The 26154-nt window shown below is 49.6% G+C and overlaps 1 protein-coding gene across 1 annotated transcript; it reads right to left on the reverse strand.

The window, feature by feature from the left end:
- Positions 1-1899: 1899 nt before the first annotated feature.
- On the reverse strand, positions 1900-7459 carry CORO1A (coronin 1A). The gene is made up of 11 exons (XM_036824116.1): positions 7286-7459; positions 5499-5697; positions 4219-4341; positions 3999-4128; positions 3728-3912; positions 3461-3580; positions 3157-3261; positions 2898-3043; positions 2725-2782; positions 2416-2631; positions 1900-2114 (listed from the first exon to the last, which is right to left on the reverse strand). The coding sequence occupies exons 2-11, from the start codon at positions 5694-5696 to the stop codon at positions 2010-2012; spliced, it is 1386 nt and encodes a 461-aa protein (XP_036680011.1). The 5' UTR covers position 5697; positions 7286-7459; the 3' UTR covers positions 1900-2009.
- Between the last annotated feature and the right edge of the window lie 18695 nt (positions 7460-26154).

The raw sequence follows: 26154 nt of genomic DNA on the forward strand, positions 1-26154 counted from the left end.
TCCAGGGTGGGCCTCACAGGTCTTCTTTGTAATCCTTGGTGGACCCCCTAGGGGTACGGCCACTACCCACCCGACCCACGCATTCATTGACCATTGCTGGGGGTTCCTGCTCTGTTCTCCTTCAAGATGCATAGATGAGAAGTGCTCAGGGTTTCAGGGCCCTGGGCAATTTAACAAACCTCTCCCTCTCCCTAATATCATCCCAATGTCAGAGGCATTATAGAAGATTCCACACTTCCTCTGTTGGTTCCCCAAGCCCTTCACAGCCTCAGGGACCTGGTACCCCAGCAGGGGCTTCCCAACATCTGGAATGCTGGTGTTTTCTGGCCCCTGGAGAAGGTCCAGTGACCCTTTGGCCCTGGGCTTGATGTGGCCACAGCTGCCCCTGGAGAGCTGGTGAGGTTTTTCAGGAATGGAGGAATGGGATGGGCATAGGGATGGGGTTACAGCAGGAAAGTAAGGCCAACCAGAGCCACAAAATTGGGGCATGTGATGCCCTAGAGTCGACACAGTTGCCAGGGTTGGTTAGGCCTTGCATAGATGAGGGCCCTGAGACCCAGGAGGAATAGAAAGTGTGCTAATTGGGGCCAGAGCTCTTTGGGGGTGAGAAATTGCAGATTTCAACCATCCCACCCACCCTGCTCTCCTGTTTTCAAGGCCAGTTTCTTGGCCCCTAAATTACTGCCAACCCCCACCCCCATCTCCCTCTCTTGTTTCTCTCAGAGGAAGCTGGAAATCATGGTGAGTAGGGGCTAACCCTTCTGAGTTCCAGGGATCCTTCCCTGAACTTTTGTCCGTTTCCCTGGGCCAGGAGAACTAGTGACTACCCACAAGTCTGCTTCACTAGGAGGGCCCATCATCCCTTTGTGTGGGAGGCTGAGGCCCAGGCTCCAGATGGTCTCCTTCTCTCTGTACCACACCCCTGATTGGATCCACCCCCTGGGTTCACAGAGCTGTGGTGGAATCCCTCCCCATTCTATAGATGAGCAACTGAGGCCTGGAGAGAAGTGACTTGCCCAGGGTCACATGGCTTGCATAGAGATTGAGACCCAAATGGGCAGACAGGGACGTTTGTACGGCATGCCAAAGGGGAATGGGGGTTCAAAGGGGACATTTAGTCCTTGCTGTGGTCCCTATGTGGATGAACAAAGCCCTGCTGTGGCCGGGACACCCATCCCCAATAGTCCTGTGTCCCAGCTCAGGGGGGATCACCTGCTAAGTTGGCCATCGGAAACCCATTTCCAAGTCCCCCCTTGATAGGGCTTGACAGATTGAGGCCAGACCCAGGTGGAAGCCACAGACAGGGCTCAAGAGGCAGCCACGCCGTGCAGGGAAGGCTCTGAACTAGAAGGGGAGACTTGCATCTTGACTCGGGATCTGTCCTTCAGCAAGCCCCGCTCCTGCTCTCAGCCTCAGTTTCCTCACTTGTAATCTAGGGTCAGGGCCTATTGCTTTGATTCTAAGCTTTCTTCTTACAAAAGCACCCCTTATTTTGATCCCTTGGGCTTACAGTTTGAAAGATGTCATGCAAGTGCTGGTTGCTTCATTTTCCCCACAAGCAAGCAGCAGTGTCAGGACAGCTGCATGCAAGTTGATGTTGGGGTTGACCAGCAAAGGCAGATTTGGGGTAAACGTGGGAATGAACGAGGCTCCAGGCTAGAGCCCTGAGCAGCTCTGACCTACCAGCTGGAAAACAGAGCAGGCTTCCAACCCACAGCAGCACAGGATGGCTCCCACCTGCAAAGGGCTGTTCCTGGCTGTGGTCTAGGGCATTCTGAGGCATCTCCCCAGCCCGCCCCTGCTATGGGTCAAGCTCATCAAGGCTATGGAGGGGGAAGCTCAAGCGCAGGTCAGTTCAGGAGACCCAGCATCTGGTGACCAGTCACTGGAGTCTGAGAGTTACCAGAAAATAAAGCCATTTTATTAGTATTTTCTTATCTGCCATTGTGGCCTGAGGAGTGGGAGTGGAAGGGAGGGAGGCGATGCCGTTGGCCTCAGCCGGTGGTCCTCTACTTGGTCTGGACTGTCTCCTCCAGCCTATCCAGGCGCTTCTGTAGCTCCTGCACCGTGGCCTGGAGCTTCCTCATCTCTTCCTCCAACCGGGATACAGCATCCTGGGGGATCCAGGGCTACATCAGGCCCAGCTCCTCCCTGGCCACTAGGCCTCCTCCCAAGAGCCCCAGCGCTTGGACCCTTCTGTCTCTCAGCCAGAGAGCTGCAGGCCTATAAGCCTGAAACCTGTTTTCTGAGGCCTCAGGATTATCCACTCCCAGCCCCCAAAGGATCCCCAACATTGTGAGTTTGGGCTGCCCCAAATGCCAGCCTCTTTCCACTGGGTCAATGACCACATCAGTAGCAGCCCCTGCCCTACCCCATCTTCCTGTCCTGATTCCCGGGCTCCCATCTGCCTCTCACCGAACTGGGAGCGCCACTGGCCTCAGGTGCCATCCTCTTGCGCCCAGTGTCCAGGCCCCGGTTGATCCTCAGCTCCCGGCTCTTTGAGGGCACGTAGCCATCCTTGAGGGAAATGAGGAGGGGCCCGGCATCCCGACCCCCTAGCCACTCCTCAGCTGTGAGGGCAGCGTCAGGCCCTGCAGTGGGCGGGTACAGGTCCTCCTGGAACAGGTCCGACTGTGGGGCAAGGCCAAGGCTGGTTAAGAAAGTGCTTGGGCCACACCACCACCCACCACTCCGAGAGCCCGGGGAGGGACACTGGAGCATCACCTTTCTAGGCACCGTCATGGCGATGGGCTCACACCTCCGCTCATGCAGCTTGTAGAATCTGTGGAAACAGGAAGGCGATCAGCACCCACAGCATGGCTGGGCTGGGACTGAAGCTCGGCATGCGGTCGGCGCTGCCCAAGGAGCATACTCAGGTCAGGGTCAGGGGCAGTTACCTGGCAATCTCACACTTGTTCACCTCCAGACCACGTTTGGGCATGTAGCCCATGCCACGCTGGGACTCCTTGGAACTGAACATGGAGAGATAGTGCAGGAATGGGGCCTCGGAAGTGATCTCGAAGTACCGGATAGAGCTGTCACCCTGCAGGTGGTGGATGCAAGGGAGGATCAACACCGGCAGATGCCTCCAGCCGTGGTCCCTTCCCAGTCCCCCTGCCCACCTCGCTCCCCCGACCCCCTGCCCAACGGGGCCACCTTGCCACAGAGGTAGACAATGTTGGTGTCGGGGTCAAAGAAGGGCAGCAGGACACCGCTGCTCGTGTCCAGTTCCTGCAGGGACAGCGGCTCCTCCAGGTGCTTCTGTAGAAACGGGCAGGGGGTTATAATGAGCTGGGCCCTGTCAGGCCCAGGTGTGGTCCAGTGATGCAGGAGTGGGGTGGGGGGCTCAAAGACCAGCCAGTGGAAAACCCCATCTCGCGGTGGGTAAACTGAGGCCATGGCCTTCCAGCCAGACACTTGGCAGGGCTGGGACTAAGCCTGCTCCCCGCCGGGCACTCACCGTGTCCCACAGCGCCACCTGCCGCTCACTCATGCGGCTGAAACCTGTGGTCAGGATCTTTCCATCTGACACAAACACGGCGCGCACAGGCCGGGTCCCCTCGTGGGGACGGTCCTTCTCCTGGAAGGAAAGGGAGGGGACTGGTCAGGCATCCGCACGCACCCCCTAAGGGCCAGGCCCCAGCTGGGAGAGGGTAGCATCTAGGGGCCTGGTTGGTGGTGGGTAGGAGGGGCAAAGCTCTCAGGGTCAAGGGTCAAGGCAACTCACAGCTACAATGGTGCCTTTGCGGGGCTCAATGATGCGGAATCGCTTGTCGCGGCAGGAGGTACAGATGAGGGCGCCATCTCGGCTCCAGTCCACGCTGTAGATTGTGTCCGGGTGCACATCCGAGCCCAGCGTCAGCACCGCCGCCCCCGTGCCCACGTCCCACACCAGGATCACGTTGTCGCAACCTGGGCGATGCCCCCAGTGTCAGAAGCCATGAGCCTCCCACCCTCGCTGTCAGGGGACCAGCCCTCCCTGCTTCTCCCCCGGGCACCTGCACTGAGCAGCACATTCTGGGCCGTGGGGTGCCAGGCCACAATGCCCACGCGCTTGGTGTGGCCCTCCAGGGTGACGACAGGCTCCCGCAGGGGCAGCATCAGGCCCCCATCGGGGATCTCCCACACCTGCAGAGAAGCGGCGAGTGAGTCTTGGGGGCTCCAAACGTCAGCTCCAGTGCTGGAGCCCCCTCCTGGCCCGTGTGTCCCCACACTCACCATGACTGTGCAGTCCTCGGAGCCACTGGCAATGACATTATCATTGTGCGGGCACCAGGCTATGTCCAGCACCGGGGCCGTGTGGCCACAGACCGTAGGCGCGTTCTTGTCCACACGTCCAGTCTAGAGGACACAGCAGGGCCTCTGAGGGAGGTGCTTTTGCCCTCCAAACCCAATCCAACCTCCCCACTCCCCTCCACGAGGCACAGAGAGAAAAGCTGTGAGGTCCCTGGGAGGCAGAGCAGGGCCTGGGGTGGGAGGGTTTGGGCCTCTGCCCCAGCCCCAGAGTTGTCTGGGCAACTCAGTAGCGCAGGATGGGCGCACGGGGCTGGTCCTGCCTTGCTGTCAGAGCCTTGCCAAGTTCCTGCCATCTCTAGCTCAGTTTCTCATCCATGCCCCGCGGCCCGGTACTCCCACCCCAGCTTCCCCAGGTGAGGCTCCCATGGGAAGACAGGCCAGGGCCCTGGGCATGGGACAGGCTGGCGGGGGGTAGTTATACTGGGGCTGGAGTTCCCCAGGGAAGTGTGAATGATGGGGCTGTAGGGATGGGTCCTTCCAAAAGGACAGGGATGGGGAAGTCTGTCATAACCGGCCCCCTGGCAGGAGCAGAGGTTTGGAAATGGGCTCTTCCGGGGACAGCTGCAGCAGCAGGGCTTCCTGTGTGAAAAGCGGGCCCAGCTCTCACCCCGACAACCACTTCCTCTTCTCTTGTTTCCATCGGCCCTTTTAAGGTAACAACTGAGGGCCTGTCTCCCCTTCCTGTCTCACCACCCAAGAGCACAGGAGTGTGCTGGGGGTGGGGTCAGCAGACAACAGGGCCGGGGAGGCGAGATCTGACGGAGGCCGGGTTGGGGGAGCGGAGAGGGTCTCTTACATCACCCCTGCCTGTGAGCTGGGAGCCAGAGCTTGCTGGGTTCCCAAGGGCTCAGAAAGGTCCCTCCAAACCCTAAGAGCACTGCTGGGCCTGCCCAGACTCCATCCCAGCCCTCTTCGTGCTCCCGAGGAGAGAAAGGTCCAGGCTGAGAACTGGGAGGCCTGGCCCTGGGTCTGCAGGACTCACTGTATGTCCCTTCCCGTGTCATCTCCTGCCTGAGCTTTAGCTTCCATCCAACCACTGCATGTAGGAGCTGAAGGAAGCATAAGGTTCATCTGGCCCAGCTCAATTTTACAGACGACCACACTGTGGCCCGGGAAGGCTTGGGGATAGTCAATCACCTCATCAGGACCCCCAGGGGGCCACTAGATGACCAGAGGCCCCCCCCAGGGCTCCAGGGGCTCACCTTGCCCAGGGGCAGCACCAGGAAGGCCCCTCCCCCGCTGGCCTCACAGATCAGGGCCACGAACTTGGGGTTGACAGAGCAGAAGCCACTGTCCCAGGTGTTCTGTGAGACGCGCACGTCCTCATAGCACTGGTCAGCCTTGGCCGGCTGTCCAAACACGTGGCGGAACTTGCTGGAACGGACCACCTGCCGGCTCATCCTGGAAGGCACACAGGTGGAGGACTTTTCTCCCTTCAGATCAACTCTGACCTTACAGTGGCCCCCATCTCCCCCAGGACAGCCCTCAGCCTGGCAGTCATGGTCTCAGCTAACTTCCCCAGCATGTCTCCCCGGCCCCTTGCCGCTCTCCTCTGTAACTGACATCCTGCTACGCTCACACTCGCCTTGCTCACACCGCCTCACCCCTGGCTAACCTGCAAGGCCCACCTTCTCAACCCGCCCCAGGCCTGGCTTCTGTACCCTCAGCCTCCCCAGCAGAGCCTGATGTGGGGTAGCACCTAGTGCCGATTTGACCACAGAATGGCTGACGGGCACAGAGCCCTTCCTCTCTGACGGGTCACACTCCGGGGCCTCAGTGCAACAGCTTGGAGGGAGGGTTCTCTCAGCCTCAGTGTCCAGACCTCACACCCTCACACCCACAGGAGAAGCTGCCTAAAGGCAGGGGCCCTCCCCGCCTCCAGGCCCAGGGTTGGACATGCTGAGGGAAGAGGCGTGTGGGTTTGCTTGGGAGGCACGTCCTCAGTGGCAGGAGGGCTACCCCAGCAGGTCTCTGGGCACCAGAAACAAGCGGATGGCTCGGGTCCCAGCATCTCCTCCTCCATGCACCTCTGCTTCTCGCCTCTGCTTAAGCAGGTGCCCTTTAGTGCCTTCTCCACCCCCAGTGGGACTATCCACACGAAGGGAGAGGCCGGCGCTCACTTCTCGGAGGTCCAGCTAGGATGGTTTTCCCCCAGGGCTGGGTGACAGCGAAGCCAAGGGGCCTGCCTCTGGCTCCCCAGGCTCCAGGCCCCCATCCTGGCGCCCAGCAGCATCACCTTCCAGCTCACCGTGGGGGGCCCCCCAGGGCCTCTCCTCCACGGCCCCAACTTCGCCCTTTTGCCCCCCCTTCAGGCCTAGCCCTTCTCACTGGGGGCTCCAGCCAGCCTCGCCCATCCCGTGACTCTCCGGGAGGCTCCAGGGTCCACCCGCCTGGAAAGCAGGTGAGGAGCTTGCGTGAGGAGAAGCAGTCTGGGGGCAGGGGACCCATCCCAGGTGGGGAGCCTGGGTCTGGGGAGAAGGGAGCCGCAAATCGGAGGTTGGGAGACAGGAAGCCATCGTCCCACCCCACCTCCTTCCCCACCGCAGGTACCAGGCCCGGAAACCACGGAAAGGGGAACTTGGTCTTTTCTTGTTTTGCTCTCAACCCCTTCCTGTCTCCAAGCTCAGGGCAGCTGCTGGGCTCACCCCACCCTGCCCCCCACTGCCACCCCAAAGACTCCCATTCTGGGGAGAGTCCGGTCGGCGCGTGTCCTGACCCCCGGGCTCCCCCACCTCCATCTTGGCTGCGGTGGTCCTTCACCCTCGCCCGCTCCCGGAGCTCTCAGACACGCAGACGGACCCTCCTCCGCGCACCCACACCCCAGGCGAGTCCCGCCACGCGGGGCGTGAACGGGCTCTGTCCCCGCCTCAGAGCCAGCTCGCTCTGCCAGTCTGTCGGCCGCCGCGGAGGGCTTCTGCCAGGCTCCCGCCTGCCCCACAGGTGGCCCAGGGCAGCGACGCCGAGTCCCGTCCGCGGACTCCAGCCTTACCTGCTGCTGAGAGATGAGTGACCCCCCAAACGGAGGAGGGAGAGGAGGAGGAGGAGGAGGAAGGAGCTGGAGGAGCCTGCGACTGCCGGCTGAGGATGCTCTTGTCAAGACAATGAATGAGAAGCGGCGGCGCCCGCCTCCTTAGGGGTGGCAGCGCCCCTTTGGGCGGAGCTCTTAAAGGGGAGAGCCCTTCCCTCCGCAGAGGCGCCGCCTCGCCCCACCAGCCCGCAGCCTCCCCTCCCCTCCCCTCCCCTCCTTCCGCGGAGAAGCTCAGCGCCTTAGCTGCCAATTCCAAACCAAAACAGATGCTGCTGGCCAGTCGCTGACAATCTGATCTGAACTTTTTAATGTCAAAATGCAAAAAATACCCGTTCCTTCTTCCCTCCTTCAGCCCACCCCCAGCCTACTCGCCATCCTTCGCCTGGCATTCATAAAAGGGCCCATCAGTCCCCCCAGCGGTCCTTGGTACAGCCTCCCCCAGCCCCCGCCCCCAGCTAAGGCTATGCTGCCATCTCTTCCCCCACCGACGACGCTCAGGGAACAGGAAGGCGGGGGGGGGGGACAAGGAAGAGGGAGAACCCTGCACCCACCTGCACCGAGGAAGCCTGGGGCCTCTCCAGGCTCCTACATTTGCAAGCAGGTGGCCTTGGGAGAGTCACTTAACCTCTCTGGGTCTGTCCTCACCTAGGAGCACCTCTGCCTGCCTCACAGGGGCGAATGAAATAATTTGGTGTTATGGAGAGCCTCTTTGTGCAGGGGCTACGGAAGTGAAAAAGTCAGAGTCGAGTTCCTGCCCCAAAGAGCTCTCAGCCTACTGAAAGGAGAGGCACAAATAACAGCTCCAAGAGCTAAGTAGAGGCCGAAGCCCAGACTTCAGACTCAAGAGGAAGGAGTTCGTTCCCATCCTTGGGGTCAGAGTCTCGGAGGCAGCAACGCGGAAAGGCCCGCTCTAGAATCAGACTGCTTTATGAGTTTGACTCCCGGCCGTCACACCTACGGAGTGACGTTGGGCAGGTTCCTTAACCTCTATCAGCCTCAGTTTCTCTTTCTGTAACAGCGTCATACCTACCTCCTGACTTTATTGGAACGGAAAGCCTTCTGCACCTCATCCAAAGTGTAGCAAGCGCTTAATAAATGTTACCTCTCACCACCGTTACTGTTTAGAGTATTGGGACTGAACCTGAAAGGTTGAGAAGGAGACAACAGGCGTGACCAGAGGAGGTCTTGTCAGCAGAGGGGCAGCCTGAGCAAAGTCCCAACGATGTGATCCTTCAGCCCCTGGTTCAAATCCTGCCTCCACCACAGCTTGGCTGCGTGATCTTGGGCAAGAGGTCTAAACCTCAGTTTCTTCATCTGTAAATGGAGGCTAAGTATGATTTGTCCTGTCCAGCTCACGGTTATGAGGCTCGAGTGGTTATAAAAGTGTCCTACACACTTTTATTCCACTCAAGCATTCAATTGTAAGAACCCCTGTGTTGTATTTCACCTAAGAGCCTGCTACTGGCCTGGACTGGACGGGGATGGGCAGGGATTGTGTTGTATAGTCTGCAGCAGAAGTGATGAGAATAACGGCTGGGATTTACTGAGCACCTACTGTGCACCGGGCGCTGCTCTAACACTATAAATACGCTGCACTCACTTAATCCTCACAACACACCCAGGGGGCAGGTACCACCTCCAATGTAAAGAGAGGAAACTGAGGCACCCATGACCTTCAGTCCTGGGGCACCTCATTTCCAGGCAGAGGACAAGCATGTTGTGAGGGGCCTGAAAACCATGCCCTTTGAGGCAGAGCCTGACAGGCATGGAGAGGGAAAGGTGGGGATGCGCAGAGGCTACTTTCTCATTCCAGCTGGTCTGCTGTGGGGCGGGGGGCACAGACGCGAGGCTGGTAGTGGAGGTTGTGAGGCAGCAGCTGTCCCAGCAAAACAAGAGTGAGCGTTAGTTCAGTAGTGGGTGCTGAAGGGCCCTGCCATGCGGCTCTTCATGTGATTAAGATGAGGCTGATCCTTCCTGTGAGGGGTGTTGGAAGGGTGTTCCTGCCAGGTGCCACTGGACCAGCATCTTACCATTCCCTCTTTACTGGAGGCTGCATCTGGGTTTTCCTTGAAGAAACCAACCTTTATGCACTGGCAATCCTTGAGGTTTGAGAGGGTGCCCAGGGTAGGCACACGGTCCACATTTCCCCAGTCAAAGCTACCTTTTTTGATTGGTTCAGGGGTGGACACTTAAATCAAGTCTATGCATGCAGAAGCAGATTCACTGGAGCTGCTAGGAAAAAGAGCCCTCTTTCCACTGGGGGTTAGTAAGCTAAAAGGCTGTAAGCCCAGGACTACTAGTGACCATCTTGACACCATGTAGGAAAAGCCAGCCAGAATGAGCCCACACAGAGGATTGCAGACACAAGATATGAAGACAGACATATTCTTGACATCATTTGAGTATCTGGATCAAGCTGTGCCTGAGTCCCTTAACCTATCATAAGTTCCTTTTTCCACATAAGTCAGTACGTTTGAGTTGGATTTCTGGCATTTACAGTTGAAAGGGTTCTGACTGGTACACCCACCATGGAGGGAGACAGGACCGGAGGCCCTTCCAAGGTGCCAGATACACACAGTAAAGAGGGACTGAAATGCTGAGCACGGGATAAAGTTCAAACTCCTTAGCAAGGCCCACAAGACCTCCTCTGGTCTGTCCTGCCCTAAAGGTCTGTAGAGCATGATGGAGTCAGCCCCAGAGAACCTTTCCTTCATGGTTCTCCTGCTGCCCCAGCACAGTGATGTTTCCTCACCTGTAAAGGTGCACAGCACTGCTCACTTACATTAGAGTGTGTACCCGTCACCCAGCTTCAACAAGTACCAACACGTGGCCAATACTCATTCATTCCTTCTTCCACATTATTTTCTTGGCATCTATTAAAAGAAATCCAAGACATCATAGCATTTCAACTTAAGTACTTCTGCATTTATTTCCAACAGATAAAGAGTTTTAAACTCTTAGAGTTTTTAATAAAATTGCATTAACTTTATAGATTAATTTGAGAAGGATATTAAGACTTCAATCCATGAATATAGTGTATTTCTCCATATATTTATGTCTTCTTTTATGTCCCTTAATATAATTTTATAATTTTCTCTATAAAGGTCTAGTATATCATTAAATTTCTCCCCCCAATAGGTGTATTATAGTTTTGTGGCTATTTTGAATGGATTCTTCTCATTCTAGTTGTAACCTTACTTTATTTTCTTTCCTTTCAAAAATCAACTTTATTTACATACAATAAAATACATCTTTATTCCCATACAATATAACACACTCAGTTTAAGTGCATGGTTCAATTAGTTTTGACAAATGTATATACCCATGTAATTACCACCATAATCAAGATATAAAATATTTCCATCACTCTTAAAAGTTAACACCCTTCTACAATCAATTTCCACCCTCAGACCCCGGCAACCACTGATCTGCTTTCTGTCAGTATAGATTAGTTTTGCCTGTTCTAGAATGTTCCATACAAATGAAATCATACAGTATGGGTCTGGCTTTTTTCATTCAGCATAATGTTTTGAAATTAATCCATGTTATTGTATGTCAGATAAGGATTTTTATTTTACCAGAGCACAATACCAATATGTAATACATAATTATACCTAAAATGTTTAGCAATAATTTTTTTTTTTTAACTTTTTAAATTTATTTATTTATTTTTTTGGCTGCGTTGTGTCTTTGTTGTTGCACGTGGGCCTCCTCTAGTTGCAGCGAGCTGGGGCTACTCTTCATTGCGGTGCGCAGGCTTTTCACAGCGGTGGCTTCTCTTGCTGCGGAGCACGGGCTCCAGGCGTGCGGGCTTCAGTAGTTGTGGCGCACGGGCCCAGTTGCTCCGCAGTATGTGGGATCTTCCCCGACCAGGGCTCAAACCCGTGTGCCCTGCATTGGCAGGCGGATTCCTAACCACTGCGCCACCAGGGAAGCTCTCTTATTTTTTAAAAAATATTTATTTATTTATTTTATTTTTGGCTGCATCGGGTCTTAGTTGCGGCACGCGGGATCTTCCTTGCGGCATGCGGGATCTTTCGTTGCGGTGCGCGGGCTTCTCTCTAGTTGTGGTGTGCATGCTCAGTATTTGCGGTGTGTGGACTTAGTTACCCTGCGGCATGTGGGATCTAGTTCCCCAACTAGGTAACGAACCCGCGTCCCCTGCACTGGAAGGCGGATTCTTAACCACTGGACCACCAGGGAAGTCCCTAGCAATAATTTCTTAACATCATCTAATTCCCAATTTATGTTCAAATCTCCATGATTACCTTAAAAAAGAAAAGAAAGAAAAAAAGAACCCAGAAGTGACTCTTAACATCACCAAAAGTAGGACACCCAGATATTACGTGCCTCCCATAAAATGATATAATAAGTACGTAGCATCACCTTTGCAGTATTCTTGCCAAAATCATCACCATCATCATCATCATCATCACCAGCCAGAATCTAATGGAGCCTCTAGATCTAGCTATTAGTTTATAGGAAATAAAAAGGATAGAAGAACAGGTTAAATAACACCAGGAGGAAGCAATTACCTAAATCTATAATGTAGAAAATTTTATAGGATAAATGATCTGGTTTCAACAAATAAATGGCATTAAAAGGAGGGGAAATATATTAAAAGAGTCTTAAGAAACATATCAACCAACTGTAACATGTGAACTTTCTTTGGATCCTGATTCAAACAAATCAACTGTAAAAGGAGATTTTTTTGTTTTTTAAGCATAAGTTTTAAAGCAGGGAGACCCTGGTTTGTTTGTTTGTTTGTTTGTTTGTTTGTTTGTTTTTGTCTGCATTGGGTCTTCGTTGCTGCGCGTGGGCTTTCTCTAGTTGCAGCGAGCGGGGGCTACTCTTTGTCGCAGTGCTCAGGCTTCTCATTGTGGTGGCTTCTCTTGTTGCAGAGCACGGGCTCTAGGTGCACAGGCTTCAGTAGTTGTGGCACGTGGGCTCAGTAGTTGTGGCTTGCCAGCTCTAGAGCTCAGGTTCAGTAGTTGTGGCACATGGGCTTAGTTGCTCTGTGGCACGGGGGATCTTCCCGGACCAGGGCTCAAACCCATGTCCCCTGCATTGGCAGGAGGATTCTTAACCACTGCGCCACCAGGGAAGTCCCTAAAAGTAGATTTTTAAAAATTAGGTTCTGTCACTTACAACCAAGAGTCCTGACTGCTCCAAGCAGCACTAGGTCCTTGGTGCTGCACCAACATTCCATCACTGAAGAGTCTCAAGAGTTCTGTGAGGTGTTTTATTGTCCCTCTTTTACAGATGACCAAAACGAGGCTCACAGGCAGCAAATAACCTACCCACAGTCACACAAACTGGGATCCAAACACAAGTCTACCTGACCCTTGAAACCCATGAGTCCATTCAAGGTGTCCAGTTGTTTTGCCGAAAGCCTGCTTTCAGTTTTAAGGTTCGTGGGTTTGTTGACAAAATAACCACTCGTTTCACACAAATAAACAGCTTTAATCAATTCTTTAATGAAAGGTGATTTAACTTAATTTTAATATACAATCTTTAGAAGGAAAGGAACAAGAATATTAGAAAAACATAACAGGGTATATACATCACCGAATTGGGCCGACACCTACTTCCAGATCCAAATAACAGCTGGGAAGTCCCAAGTGACAGCAATCTGGAGCCCTAGTTGGGAAGGGTCCTGGGTGGTTCGTACACCCAACGGGTGAGACTTCAAATTGGAGTTCTGGGGGCTTCCGTTTACAATTCCAGGCCGCAAACTGATATGATCAGTTTGCATGCAAAAATGCAGCTCTGAGTTTACTTTAATAATGCTGTTGGTTTCACCATGTGGGTCACAAGATTTTCCAGACCCTGGGGGACTGGCCAGGTCCCCAGAGCTCAAGAAATTCCAAGACCCACTCCCTTTCTTATTGTAAGCGCTGCTTGACTTGCTCGCAGCAATTGTTGAGTGTGCAAGCAGGCCCTCAGTCCAGGCAGGGTCACAGGTCGGTCAGAGGCCTGCTTCTGCCTCTGAAGCCTGAACAAGACTACTTTATTAATTTTCCCAACACCAGTCGACCTCTCGAAGCAGAGGGGGGCACAAAAGCCAAGAGCAGTGGGATCTGGAGGGCGAACGAGGATTGAAGCATGGTCCGTAGATGGTGGTGGAATGGGTGAATGAAATTACACTTATACTGTGTCTTGAATAAGAGTCTGCCAAGCAGAGAAGATAAGAGAGAGGAAGAAAACCAAGGAAGGGACAATGACATTTTAAGGGGATGGTGAGCTCTTCACCATGGCTGGAGCTCAGGTGCTTGGGATGAAGGGGAAAGTGGTGAAGCTGGGAAAATCCCCAGGAGGCAGCTCATGAGGGACCTCAAGCTGTGTCTTCTCAAGGAGTTTGCTCCTTATGCAAGTCTCTAAGTAAAGAAGTGACAGGGTGTCATTTGCAAGAAGTTACTCGGACAGCCTGGACCCTGCCCCTGTGGCCCCCAGGCCTTCTCACAGTGTGGTCCTCCATCCACCTTCAGGCTCCGCCCTGACCCACATTCAGGAACCATCCCGGCCTTAAGTGGGAGGCACATAAGCATGCCTTGTCCACAGGCTCAGGTCTAAGCCAACCTTGCCGGCCACTTCTCGCCAGCCACCTACTCAGGCTGCCTTCCTCACCTTTATGAGATGATCACTGCTCCTATTTTATGGAGAAAAAAGGCAAGAATTCTTTCAACCCCTTTACTCCCAACAGCAACAATATCTCCAGCTCCTAGAAACAACCATAGACTGTCGTTACAGAGGAGGTGTCCTCGTGGGGCCCAAGGCTGATGCCTCCGTCTTGGGACACATTCCTTCCCACTTCCTCAGTGACCTCACTGCGTCGTTTAACCCCTTTCTCCTGCACTGCCAAGTTCTCCTCTCCACAGACCCTCTCTCTTCAGTATCTAAAAACAAGCTGAGGTCCCCTGTGTCTTTGGGGGAGCCTCTCTCAACTTGGCAACCTCAAACCACTTCCCTATCTCTGTCTTACCGTTCACAATCAAGTTTCTTGAAAGAGTTGTTTACACTTATTGTCTTCACTTCCTCATTTCCTACTTAGTCTCATGAGTCTGGCTTCTGTTCCCACCTTTCCGCACAGACATGCCCTTGCCTCAGCCACCAGTGATCTCCTGATCATTACATCAAATGAGCACATTCTGGTGATCATCTGATGCTACCTACCACTCCCTCCCTCTAGAATCTTTCCGTTCTTTTGTGTCTGGGCCCCACCATCTCCTGGTTCCCTTCTTTGCTTTGCAGTTTTCTCTCAGTCCCTTGCAGGATGTCTCTCCCTTTGCTTAATACACTGTCTGTAGGATGCTCTCCAGGACACCACCTCTTCCAATGCACCCAATCTCCCCACACCATCTCTTCCACATCCGCAAGTTCAAACTTTGACAGTCCCCAGTCTGTCTCTGTGGCTCAGTCCTACTGCCTGTGCTCCCTAGTTCTGACTACCAACTCCATGGCTCGACCGGCATGTCCCATTAGGACCTCAGGGAGAGCCTCACAAGAGGAGAAAGTCTTGACCTTGAATCTCTCCCTTTCTCTCCATGCCCACCACCACCGCCTGGGCTGTGTTGCTTGGACCATTGTGCTAGCTCCCTGACCGATCGCCTTCTTCTGATTCATCTACCAGGGACTGGTTTCATGGAAGACAATTTTTCCACGGACCGGGGCGGGAGGAGATGGTTTGGGGATGATTCAAGCACATTACATTTATTGTGCACTTTATTTCTATTATTTTAATTATTGTAATACATAATAAAATAATTATACAACTCACCATAATGCTGACAGGAGGCGGAGCTTAGGCGGTAATGCGAGCGATGGGGAGCGGCTGTAAATACAGATGAAGCTTCACTCTCTCACCCTCCGCTCACCTCCTGCTGTGCGGCCCGGTTCCTAACAGGCCATGGACCGGTACCAGTCCGTGGCCCAGGGGTTGGGGACCCCTGTTCTACAGCATCTCTAGAGTCACCTCCCCAGTCATACTATACCTACCTTACAAAACTCTACCAGCTCCTGAACATTTCTGGGAAAACACTGAAACTCCCTCAGCATGGCATCAAAAGCCCTTCATGATCTTCCCCCATCCACCCTTCTGGCCTTGCTGTTCATCATCACCCAAGCTCAACATGCTGCCTCATTCCTCTGGTCCAGAGGCTGAGCCCTCAGATGTCTACAAGGGAAGGAGAGGACGTGGGTGTTCCAGTTACCTGTATGGAGTAAACCATTCCAAAACTTTGTGACTTAAAATGACAACTGCTTTATTAGCTCTCATTATTCTAGGGTTTGGAAAGGGAGTGTCCCGAGAGAATGCTCCAAGAGGATAGGCCTGTGATTTGCATAGGGTTACTTCCACCACATTCTACTAGTTAAGCAGTTACAGGACCAGCCCAGATCCCAGGAGAGGGAAAATTTACTCCTCCTTTTGATGCAGAGAGTTACAAAGAATTTGCAGCCATCTTTAAGCCACCACGGGTAACACAAATCGCTGATGCAGGCCAGGTGAGTTCTAATAGGGACCGGAGGGACTGCAGCTGCTCTAGCCCTTTGTCAGTGGGCAAGAATGAGGGCACTGTGTAGCTAAACCTTCTGGCGCTTCTGGTTTTTCAAGACAAGTTAGAAATACGGATTTTTGAATGAAAGCTCCAGATCTTTATATATCGGCAACCAATTCAAAAATTTCTAAAAATGTTAGATGAGCAAAATTAAATATATCTTTGGGGCTTCCCTGGTGGCGCAGTGGTTAAGAATCTGCCTGCCAATGCAGGGGACACGGGTTCAAGCCCTGGTTTGGGAAGATCCCACATGCCGTGGAGCAGCTAAGCCCGTGAGCCACAACTACTGAGCCTGTGCACCTAGAGCCCATGCTCCACAACAAGAGAAGCCACCGCAATGAGAAGCCCGCGCACTGCAACAGAGAGTAGCCCCAGCTCGCCACAACTAGAGGAGGCCCCTGTGCAGCAACCAAGACCCAACGCAGCCAAAAAAAATATATATATATATATACATATATATATACATATCTTTCATTTGGATGTGGTTTTTCTGGCCAACAATATTTCTGGACTCTATTCTTTGCCTTTGGCGCAGGCCTGCAATGTCTTAGTCCTTGTTTGCTACCAAATTCTTATGTACCCTACTTATCCTTTAAGACTCAGGTCAGAATTTCCTCCTCTGTGAAGCCTTCCCTCATACCCCCCTCCCCCACACAGCCACTTCTCAAATGGTTTCTTTTCTCCCCTGTACTACTGGCTCCTGATGCATCCCTCTCTCACAGTAATTAGTTCATTGGATAGTAATTGTTTACAGGTCCAGCTCTTCCACCAGACTGCCAGGCACAGGGCCCAACACATAGTTGGCATTCGATAAACAACACTTCTTTCTTTCCCAATGCTGCTAATCAACCAGCAACTCTTTTTTTTTTTTTTTAACATCTTTATTGGAGTATAATTGCTTTACAATGGTGTGTTAGTTTCTGCTTTACAACAAAGTGAATCAGCTATACATATACATATATCCCCATATCTCCTCCCTCTTGCGTCTCCCTCCCACCCTCCCTCAACCAGCAACTCTTTTTCTTTTTTTAAAGATTTTGTCCAAGTTTTAGAGATTTATGTTTTGATCTACACTTAGTTAATTCTTTTTTATTTATTTATTTATTTATTTATTTTTGGCTGTGTTGGGTCCTCGTTTCTGTGCAAGGGCTTTCTCCAGTTGTGGAGAGCGGGGGCCACTCTTCATCGCGGTGCACGGGCCCCTCACTGTCGCGGCCTCCCTTGTTGCGGAGCACAGGCTCCAGATGCGCAGGCTCAGTAGTCGTGGCTAACAGGCCTAGTTGCTCCGTGGCATGTGGGATCCTCCCAGACCGGGCCTCGAACCCGTGTCCCCTGCATTGACAGGCAGATTCTCAACCACTGTGCCACCAGCGAAGCCCAACCAGCAACTCTTTTCCACTCTGCTGACACCAATTTCTTTCCTGACTGATCCATCCTCTGTCCCAACTGCTATTACAGTAAGTCCCCTACATATGAACCTTCAAGTTGTGAATTTTCAAAGATTCAAACATGTGTTTGCATGTCCAATCACATAAGTTAGTTCACGTGAAGTTGCAGCTTGCCCTCTGTCTCCTATTGCTGACAATCCTTCAGCTCCTTCAGCTCTTTCAGCTCTATCTCCCACCTCCTCTCCCTCCTCTAGTCAGTAACTCTTCTTGCCTGTTCACTTGATGCCAGCCCCTGTATACCAGCTGTTATACTGTACTACTCTACTTTTCAAGGTACTGTATTGTAATATTAAAAATGTTTTATTTTTTTTGTTTGTTTTTTGTGTATTGTTTGTGTTAAAAGTATTATAAAACTATTACAGTACAGTACCATATAGCCGATTGTGTTAGTTGGGTACATAAGGCTAACTTTGTTGGACTTACGAACACACTCTCGGAACAGAACTCGTTCCTATGTAGGGGACTTACTGTACTCTAGTTCAACCCCTCCTCACTTCTGCCCAGAATGATTCCAAGAGCCTCTAACAAGTCTCTCCAACTCCATCTCCTCTGTTGCCCCAATCCCTGCCCCTCAGCCAGACTCCTTCTCCCTAATGCACAGATCTGACCATTGCAACCCCCTACTCAAATGTTTTAAGATTCTTCCTTTGTTCCTCCGAATAAAATTCAAACTCTGTGGACAGGGTTAGTGGGTGGAGGTTTTGTGCCTCTTCAGCCCAGCTGGTTCAGGGGCAGAAGCAGGGCCATTTAATGTCTGCCTTGGGTCTTTTTCTGGAACTGCTGGTTGCCATTTCTGTCTCCATGTGGGGAAAGCCTTCCTGAGAATGAAGCTGACAGGCAAAAACCAAGTGGGAATGAGGAGTTGGGGAGAGAGAGACAGAGACAGAGAGAGACACAGAGGGGGAGAGAGAAGAGGAGAGGTTGATTTGACGACCTTGTTGAGCCCCTCGATCTAGTTTCGCATGATGCCAGGTTCATCCCAGGCTTTCCCAGTTCTCAGAGTCAAGGTGAGATCAACAGCCCGCTGGCTAGACTTGGGGGCCTGGTTTGACTGATCTGAAAAGCAGAATTCATACACACATAAAACAAGGACATTCATCAAAGAAGGCCCACATTGATTCATTTCAACCATGCTGCATTTTCAGAGAACCACACCCACCACTGATCCACTTCCATTTTGGAATTGACAAACCAAGCTCATCACAGGTGACCTCTAAGGAGAATTTTATCCCAAAGCCTCATCAACCCTAGGTAGGGTCTCTCCACGTGACACAAATTTCTCCTATAGCCTCCCTTGGGAGCTCTGCAATAGAATCTTGGGACATTAATACTAGAAGGGATCTTAGTCCAGCTGCCTCTTTTTACGGGTAATGAAACCAAGACCCAGAGACCACAGTTAATTAGACAGTCACAGAGTCTGAGCTGTGGGTGTGGATTCCCACACTTGGTACAATGTTACCAAGTTTGAGACAAGATCCTCCTCTCTTTTTCACACCCAGCTGCAGCTTAGACACAAAACAGACACCCAGTCTTCAGGCTTTTTCAAAGACCCATAAGGTGTCCTGCTTCCTTGCTTATGGTAAATAAAAACAAACAGGGAAAGAAAAGGGGGCGCACTAGCTATTGAGTAAACTATTTTTTTCACTTCATATGTGGCTATTTCTGAACCCATTTCCTTTTGTCTATGTCCAGATTTTACTCTCATATTTATACAGCATCAGAGCATCTATTTCAAACTGTAAGCAAGGAATTTGTCTTTATTAGCCAGGTCTCTTTGGGTTACAAGTTACAGAAACCCAGCTTAAATCAATATAAGCCAAAAAAAAAAAAAAGAAGGAATTTAGGGGTTCACACAACTGATAAGTCCAGAGACTGAATCCAGTTGCTCAAATGATGCTATCGAGATCATCAGGATTCTCTTTCTTCTTTCTTATGTGTTTAATTCTTGGGCAGGTTCTCTCCATTGATAGCAAAGACGACCACCAGAGCTCCAGGTTTATAACTTAACAGATGGGCAACCCTGGAAAAAGAGAGATTCTCTTTCCCAGCAAAAGTCATGAACAGACTCTCATGGGACCAACCTGGGTCACTTACCCATCCTTGAACCAACCCCTGTGGCCAGAGGGATGAAATAGACTGAGTGGCCAAGTCTCAGTCTCAGTGCCTACTTCTCAAGTTGGGACAGTGGAGTCAACAATGTTCAAAGCACTGGGACTGAGAATAAGGGCTTAGACCAGTCATTTAAAATAGAATGAATATTGGGAGGCAAGTATGACCACTACAGTTCCCCAAGTAAAATCAGGGCAGAAGAAAGACTAGCACTTAGCAGGCAAAAATACAGACTAAACTGCATGACTTAGGCAGCTTTTATTACTGAATCACCTATGTTTCTGATGATATAGGAGTCTTATAGTACATATATATCAGGGTAATAAGATTTTGAATGATAGTTACCAAGGTTGTTTTTATGTTCTTCTCTGAGTTGCAGAAAAACATGTGAGCTGTTTTCCATTGCTAGAAGGCAATATATATTCTAATTGCCGTATTTCAAAGCTGGAAGGAACCGTTTTATTGGAAGAAACTAAGGGCCTGGGGAATTCCCTAGTGGTCCAGTGGTTAAGACTCCACGCTGCCACTGCAGGGGGCACAGTTTGATCCCTGGTCAGGGAAATAAGACCGCAAGTGGCACGAAGTGGCACCCAGTAATGTAGCGGCAGAGTCCAGTATCCAAGTTAATGGTTTTTCTCACCACATTCCAGCTGTTTCTGATGGTGAAGGAGATATCTGTTGTTTTTGCCTGATTGTCATCTATTCTCTATTCTATAATAAGAACTAGAATTTCCTTTGGAAGTCCGTGGTGATGATATGATCGTTGTCTACCTAACCTCCATTTCATTCCAATGACTAGTCTAACTCAATCAGGGAAATCCTATTCCTGTGCCAGTAACTGGTTCAGAGATGGACATTTGCCTCAAACTGGCCAATGAGACCAGAAGTCATTAGCAGGTGCTTCATGTAAAGATTTCCTTGCTCATAAAAAAAGATACACCGGTGATCACTTCCTTCCAAAACTTGTGATTATCTAACTCTTTTATTATAGGCACCCTCCTGGATGCAAAATGGAATCTCTTTGTTCTTTTTATTTGCATTTCCCTAGTGACTAATGATTTTATCTTTCCACATGCTCATTGGCCATTTGTATATTTTCTTTGGAGGAATGTCTATTCAGATCCTTTGTCTACTTTCAGTTGGGTTGTCTTTTTAATACTGAATTATAGGGCTTCCCTGGTGGCGCAGTGGTTGAGAATCCGCCTGCCAATGCAGGGCACATGGGTTCGATCCCTGGTCCGGGAAGATCCCACATGCTGTAGAGCAGCTAAGCCCATGCGCCACAACTACTGAGCCTGTGCTCTACAGCCCGCGAGCCACAACTACTGAGCCCGCGTGCTGCAACTACTGAAGCCCACGCGCCTAGAGCCTGTGCTCCACAAAGGGTGAAGCCACCACAATGAGAAGCCCGTGCACTACAATGAAGAGTAGCCCCTGCTCTCCGCAACTAGAGAAAGCCTGCGTGCAGCAATGAAGATCTAACACAACCAAAAATAAATAAATAAAATAAATAAATAAATAATACTGAATTGTATTATATATATAGTTCTTTATATATTTTGGATATAATTCCTATATAAGATGTACAATTTGCAAATATTTTATTCTGTGAGTTGTTTCTCACTTTTTTTTTTTTTTAAGATTTTAATTTATTTATTTATTTATTTATGGCTGTGTTGGGTCTTCGTTTCTGTACGAGGGCTTTCTCCAGTTGCAGCGAGTGGGGGCCACTCTTCATCGCGGTGCGCGGGCCTCTCACTGTCACGGCCTCCCTTGTTGCGGAGCACAGGCTCCAGACACGCAGGCTCAGTAGTTGTGGCTCATGGACCCAGTTGCTCCGCAGTATATGGGATCTTCCCAAACCAGGGCGTGAACCCGCGTCCCCTGCATTGGCAGGCAGACTCTCAACCACTGCGCCACCAGGGAAGCCCTGTTTTTCACTTTCTTGATGGTAGTTTTTGTCTTTCTAGGACTTTGTCCATTCCATCTAAGCTATCTAATTTATTGGCATGTAATTGTTCATAGTATTCCTTTATAATCCTTTTTATTTATGTAGTTGGTAGTAATGTCCCCCAAGGTATCTAATGAGAAATTGGCTTCAATTAAATGGAGGCTGAAATAAATCATTTGAACCTAAAATAACTTTTGAGGGGGTCAGATACTATGTTTTCAGTCTCTTTCATTTTGCTGACAAGAAAAGCTACCTGCAAAAGTGGAATCCAGAAATTAACTAATCGGGTTAAGCAAAACTTTACATGTGGCCTGTCCAGAAAAGGCAAATCCATAGAACAAAAATTGGATTAATGGTTGCCAGGGACATGGGGTCTGGGCAGCGGATGGAGAGTAACTCCTAATGAGTATAGATTTTTTTTTTTTCTTGGAGATGAAAATGTTCTGGAATTAGTGGTGATTGATGCACAACTTTGTGAATATACTAAGGACTAAAACCACTGAATTGCATACTTTAAAAAGGTAAACTTTATATAATATATAGTATATTTCAATAATGCTGTTTTTTAAAAAAGATTATACCTTACTCTAATTTTCCTAACGTTAAGGAATTAAATGGTGTATTTTTCTACCATTCAATGAAAAGAGATAAGGGCTTTTTGCTGGGCAAAAAAATAACTTATTTTATTGCCCTTCTAAAATATAAACCTTTTTTTAAACAAGAATTGTGAAATATATTTTAATAATTATGAGAAATTATTAATCACAGTTAGTGTAGGAGTTTAATGATATTTCATTAATTTTACTCCATCATGTCAGATGATCCTGATTTACCATGACATTTGTGAGATTTCCCATTCAAAACTTCTTTTGTTCCTTCAAACTGTAAAAAGCTGATACAGCTTTTAGTTTTTGAGATAGTCAACACAATTTTCTATCTTCCTTCTGCAGAAGTTAAAAAAACAAGTTTAATTAAAACAACAAAAGGGGCTTCCCTGGTGGCGCAGTGGTTGAGAATCTGCCTGCCAATGCAGGAGACACGGGTTCGAGCTCTGGTCTGGGAGGATCCCACATGCCGCGGAGCAACTGGGCCCGTGAGCCACAATTGCTGAGCCTGTGTGTCTGGAGCCTGTGCTCCGCAACAAGAGAGGCCGCGACAGTGAGAGGCCCGCGCACCGCGATGAAGAGTGGCCCCCACTTGCCACAACTAGAGAAAGCCCTCGCACAGAAACGAAGACCCAACACAGCCAAAAATAAATAAATAAATAAATAAATAAATTTTAAACAGATAAAAAAATAATGGGGTAGAGAAAATGTGTAACTCTTTAAAAAAAAAAAAACAGTACCTATGACATTTTCTAGACCTAAACATATCTTAGAACTTTGTTAATATTTCACAACTACTGCATGGCACTATTTTGTATGGGCCTTGCCAACATTCCTAAAACTGGTTTTCTCCTGAAGTTTCTATCTCAAAGACTCAACTAAGAAAACAGAGTGTGTTCCCTGGGTCTGGCCTCTACCATCTGAGGGCCTGGATGTGGACTAACACCAGCTCACCTCCCCCTCAGGGTCAGGACGGTGACAAGGAGTCTGAGAAGTGGGGCCTTGGCGTCTGAGTCTGAAGGGTCTACCACAAAACACTCAGATGATACCCCTGCTCCTTGGCATTTGAAGCACCTCTTTTAATATTCAGCCACAGAATAGTAAAGAATTACATATTTAATGTTTTCATAATTAAGCATTTTAATCTCAGTAGTAATACATGCTAATTGTATATTAAATTCCAAAAGATACATAAAGAAAAAGTCATTTCAACACTAACCCTCCATTCCCATTGCCCTCAGGTAAACTATGTCAACAATTTGATGTGTTTTCCTGCACACCTGGCAAAGAATATGCTAAGTGTGGCTATTTCCCAGAGAGCCAAGGAAAGTCTTGGATAACATAAGCATGCAAAGGAGCCTAGAAAAGAGAATAAAAAGGAACAGTCAGTGGACTGCAAACGGGCCTGAGAAATCTTTTGGGGGTGATGAAAACGGTCTAACGCCAGTTTGTGGTAATGAAACTGCACAACTTCATAAATTTACTAAAAGTCATTAAATTGTGCACATAAAATGGGTGAACGTAAATTATACCTCAATAAAGCTGGGATTTTTTTTTTGTTTTTTGTTTTTGTTTTGGCTGCCATTTTGTTGTCGTCTTGTTTTTTAAATAGCCAGGAAGATAGGAAGAAAACCAGGGGCTGGTTTTCTCTGTGAGCAGAGGTCTGTGCCCTTTAGAACCTACCTAGACACCCATGGCAGGCAGAATAACGCCCCTGCAAGGATGTCCACACCTAATCCCTGGAACCTGTGATACGTTCCCTGACGTAGATAAAAGGACTTTGCAGGTGTGATTAAGTTTACAGACCTTAAAATAGGGGGAGTAACCTGGATTATTCAGGTGAACCCAATCGAATCACCTGATTCCTTAAAAGTGGTGAACTTTCTCCAGCTGGAGGCAATAGAGATGCTGCAGAAGAAGGCGGAGATTCGCCAGCCACTGCTGGCTCTGGGATGACCAGGCTCTGCGCACGCACTAGTGAGGCCCCTAGGAGGCCAGGGCGGCCCCCAGGTGAAGCAGCAAGGAAGTGGGGACCCCAGTCCCACCTACAACCACAAGCAACTAGATTCCGCAACAGCCTGAATTAAGTGGATTCTTCCCAGCGCCTCCTCGCCGGCATGCAGCCAGCCAGCACCTTGACTTCAGCCCATTGATCCCAGAGCAGAGAAACCAGTTGGGCCGACCTGGACTTCTGCACTACAGAACTGTGAGGCTGGAGATGTGTGTTGTCTTAAGTCTCTAAGTTTGTGGTCATTTGTTAGGGTAGCAATAGAAAACTAATACAATACCGAAATTATAAATCAGATGTCAGACCCCACTTCAAACCTTTTAATGACTTTTTGTTGCCTAAAACCAAATAGTCTAGACTCCTTAATGCAGAACATGTGGCCCTCCATGACCTGACCTTCACCCCACCCTGACTCACTCGTTAGCTGGAGGCTATTCTCCCACCTGCACACACCCTGCTACCTCTCACCTCCCTTCCTCTCCGTAGTATGACGTTCTCATTCCCTTGGACTAAACCTAGGCATCACCTATTCCAGGAAGACTCTCTGATCTGTGTTCCATAGCACTTGCTGAATGGTTCCTTCATTATAATACAATATAATAATAATAATAATGACATACTTACAAAGCATTACAATGAACCATTTATGTGCATGGATCCCCGCTTAGGCTGTAACTTCATCCAGGGCAGGATCAAATCTTATTCATCTTTGCTTCCCGGGTGCCCTCTACGGTGGATGCTCCATAAATATTATTTACATGTCCCATTTTTTTACAATATTTATTTGGCTGTGCTGGGTCTTACTTGCGGCACGTGGGATCTTCGTTGCCGCATGCGGGATCTTCAGTTGTGGCATGCGGGATCTAGTTTCCCGACCAGGGATTGAACCTGGGCCCCCTGCTTTGGGAGCACAGAGTCTTAACCACTGGACCACCGAGAAAAAAGTTTGGTAACTAATAAAGAAGTTCATTAATCTACAAGGAGGTTAGATCATGAGGGCTGTTCCCATGTTCATTCATTTGTAAGGAAGTAAGTGGGAGTTCAGCTGTGTTCCCTAGTTTATTTCCATGAAACAGGACTGTGTATCAGTCCTCAAACTTTCGAACAAGCTCCTTGATCCTCCTCGCAGCTAATGTTTTATAGATACTATTGTTGACATCCGTGGCAGAAGGAAACCTCCTTCCTTGATATTTCGGTGTTAGTGGGAAATCCTCGCAGCTACACGTGTCCACATTTGCCACCTGGTTACTCACTTGGATGTTGGCTATGTCAGAAGGGCCTTGACGTATGAAACTACCAGAGTCAGGTGACTAAAGTTTCCGAACAGTACCTTCACTAACCTTTGCCTGTAAGTTTTCCTAGTGAATATCAGGATTATATTCACTAGGATTTCCTAGTGAATATCCTAGTGAATAGATCTTAGAGGCATTTGCCAATCACTTTTCCTCTTCTCTTGATGATAAATGTCAATGACACATTTTTGCACTTTGCGTGTCGGGATCTTTGTTCTTCAGAATGGGTTTCTCTTGGGGAAAAATTCATTCCATGTATGCAAGACCGTTCACCATTTTTTTGTGACCTATTTATTGCTACTACCACATTTTCTAACTAGGATTTTTTTTTAATGTCACTGCCATTTTGTCTTTTTTTTAAATTAATTAACTTATTTATTTTGGCTGCATTGGGTCTTTGTTGCTGCGCACGGGCTTTCTCTAGTTGTGGCGAGCGGGGGCTACTCTTCGTTGCTGTGTGCGGGCTTCTCATTGCGGTGGCTTCTCTTGTTGCGGAGCACGGGCTCTAGGCATGCGGGCTTCAGTAGTTGTGGCACACAGGCTCAGTAGTTGTGGCTCACGGGCTCTAGAGCGCAGGCTTAGTAATTTAGGCACATGGGCTTAGTTGCTCCGCGGCATGTGGGATCTTCCCGGACTAGGGCTGGAACCCGTGTCCCCTGCATTGGCAGGTGGATTCTTAACCACTGCGCCACCAGGGCAGCCCTCTAACTAGGATATTAAACACTGATGAGGCATAGCAGGGTTAACAATGTTTGTAAAACACCTCAAAACCAAGCACAAACCCAGGAAACACACCAAAGATTAAGGGCTAATGCTGATGCTTAGTAATGCTAAAACGATTGCACACAACCACTAATTCCAT

Source organism: Balaenoptera musculus, chromosome 15, assembly GCF_009873245.2.
Source record: "Balaenoptera musculus isolate JJ_BM4_2016_0621 chromosome 15, mBalMus1.pri.v3, whole genome shotgun sequence".
NCBI classification, from domain to species: Eukaryota; Metazoa; Chordata; class Mammalia; order Artiodactyla; family Balaenopteridae; genus Balaenoptera; species Balaenoptera musculus.

Excerpts from the sequence above, each read along its gene's own strand:
- CORO1A (XM_036824116.1), bottom strand. The coding sequence starts at position 5,696 with ATGAGCCGGCAGGTGGTCCGTTCCAGCAAGTTCCGCCACGTGTTTGGA. Across the intron at positions 3,581-3,727 it reads GCAAAGGCACCATTGTAGCT|GAGAAGGACCGTCCCCACGA; the intron begins GTGAGTTGCCTT and ends CTTTCCTTCCAG. Across the intron at positions 2,632-2,724 it reads CCATGACGGTGCCTAGAAAG|TCGGACCTGTTCCAGGAGGA; the intron begins GTGATGCTCCAG and ends CTTGCCCCACAG.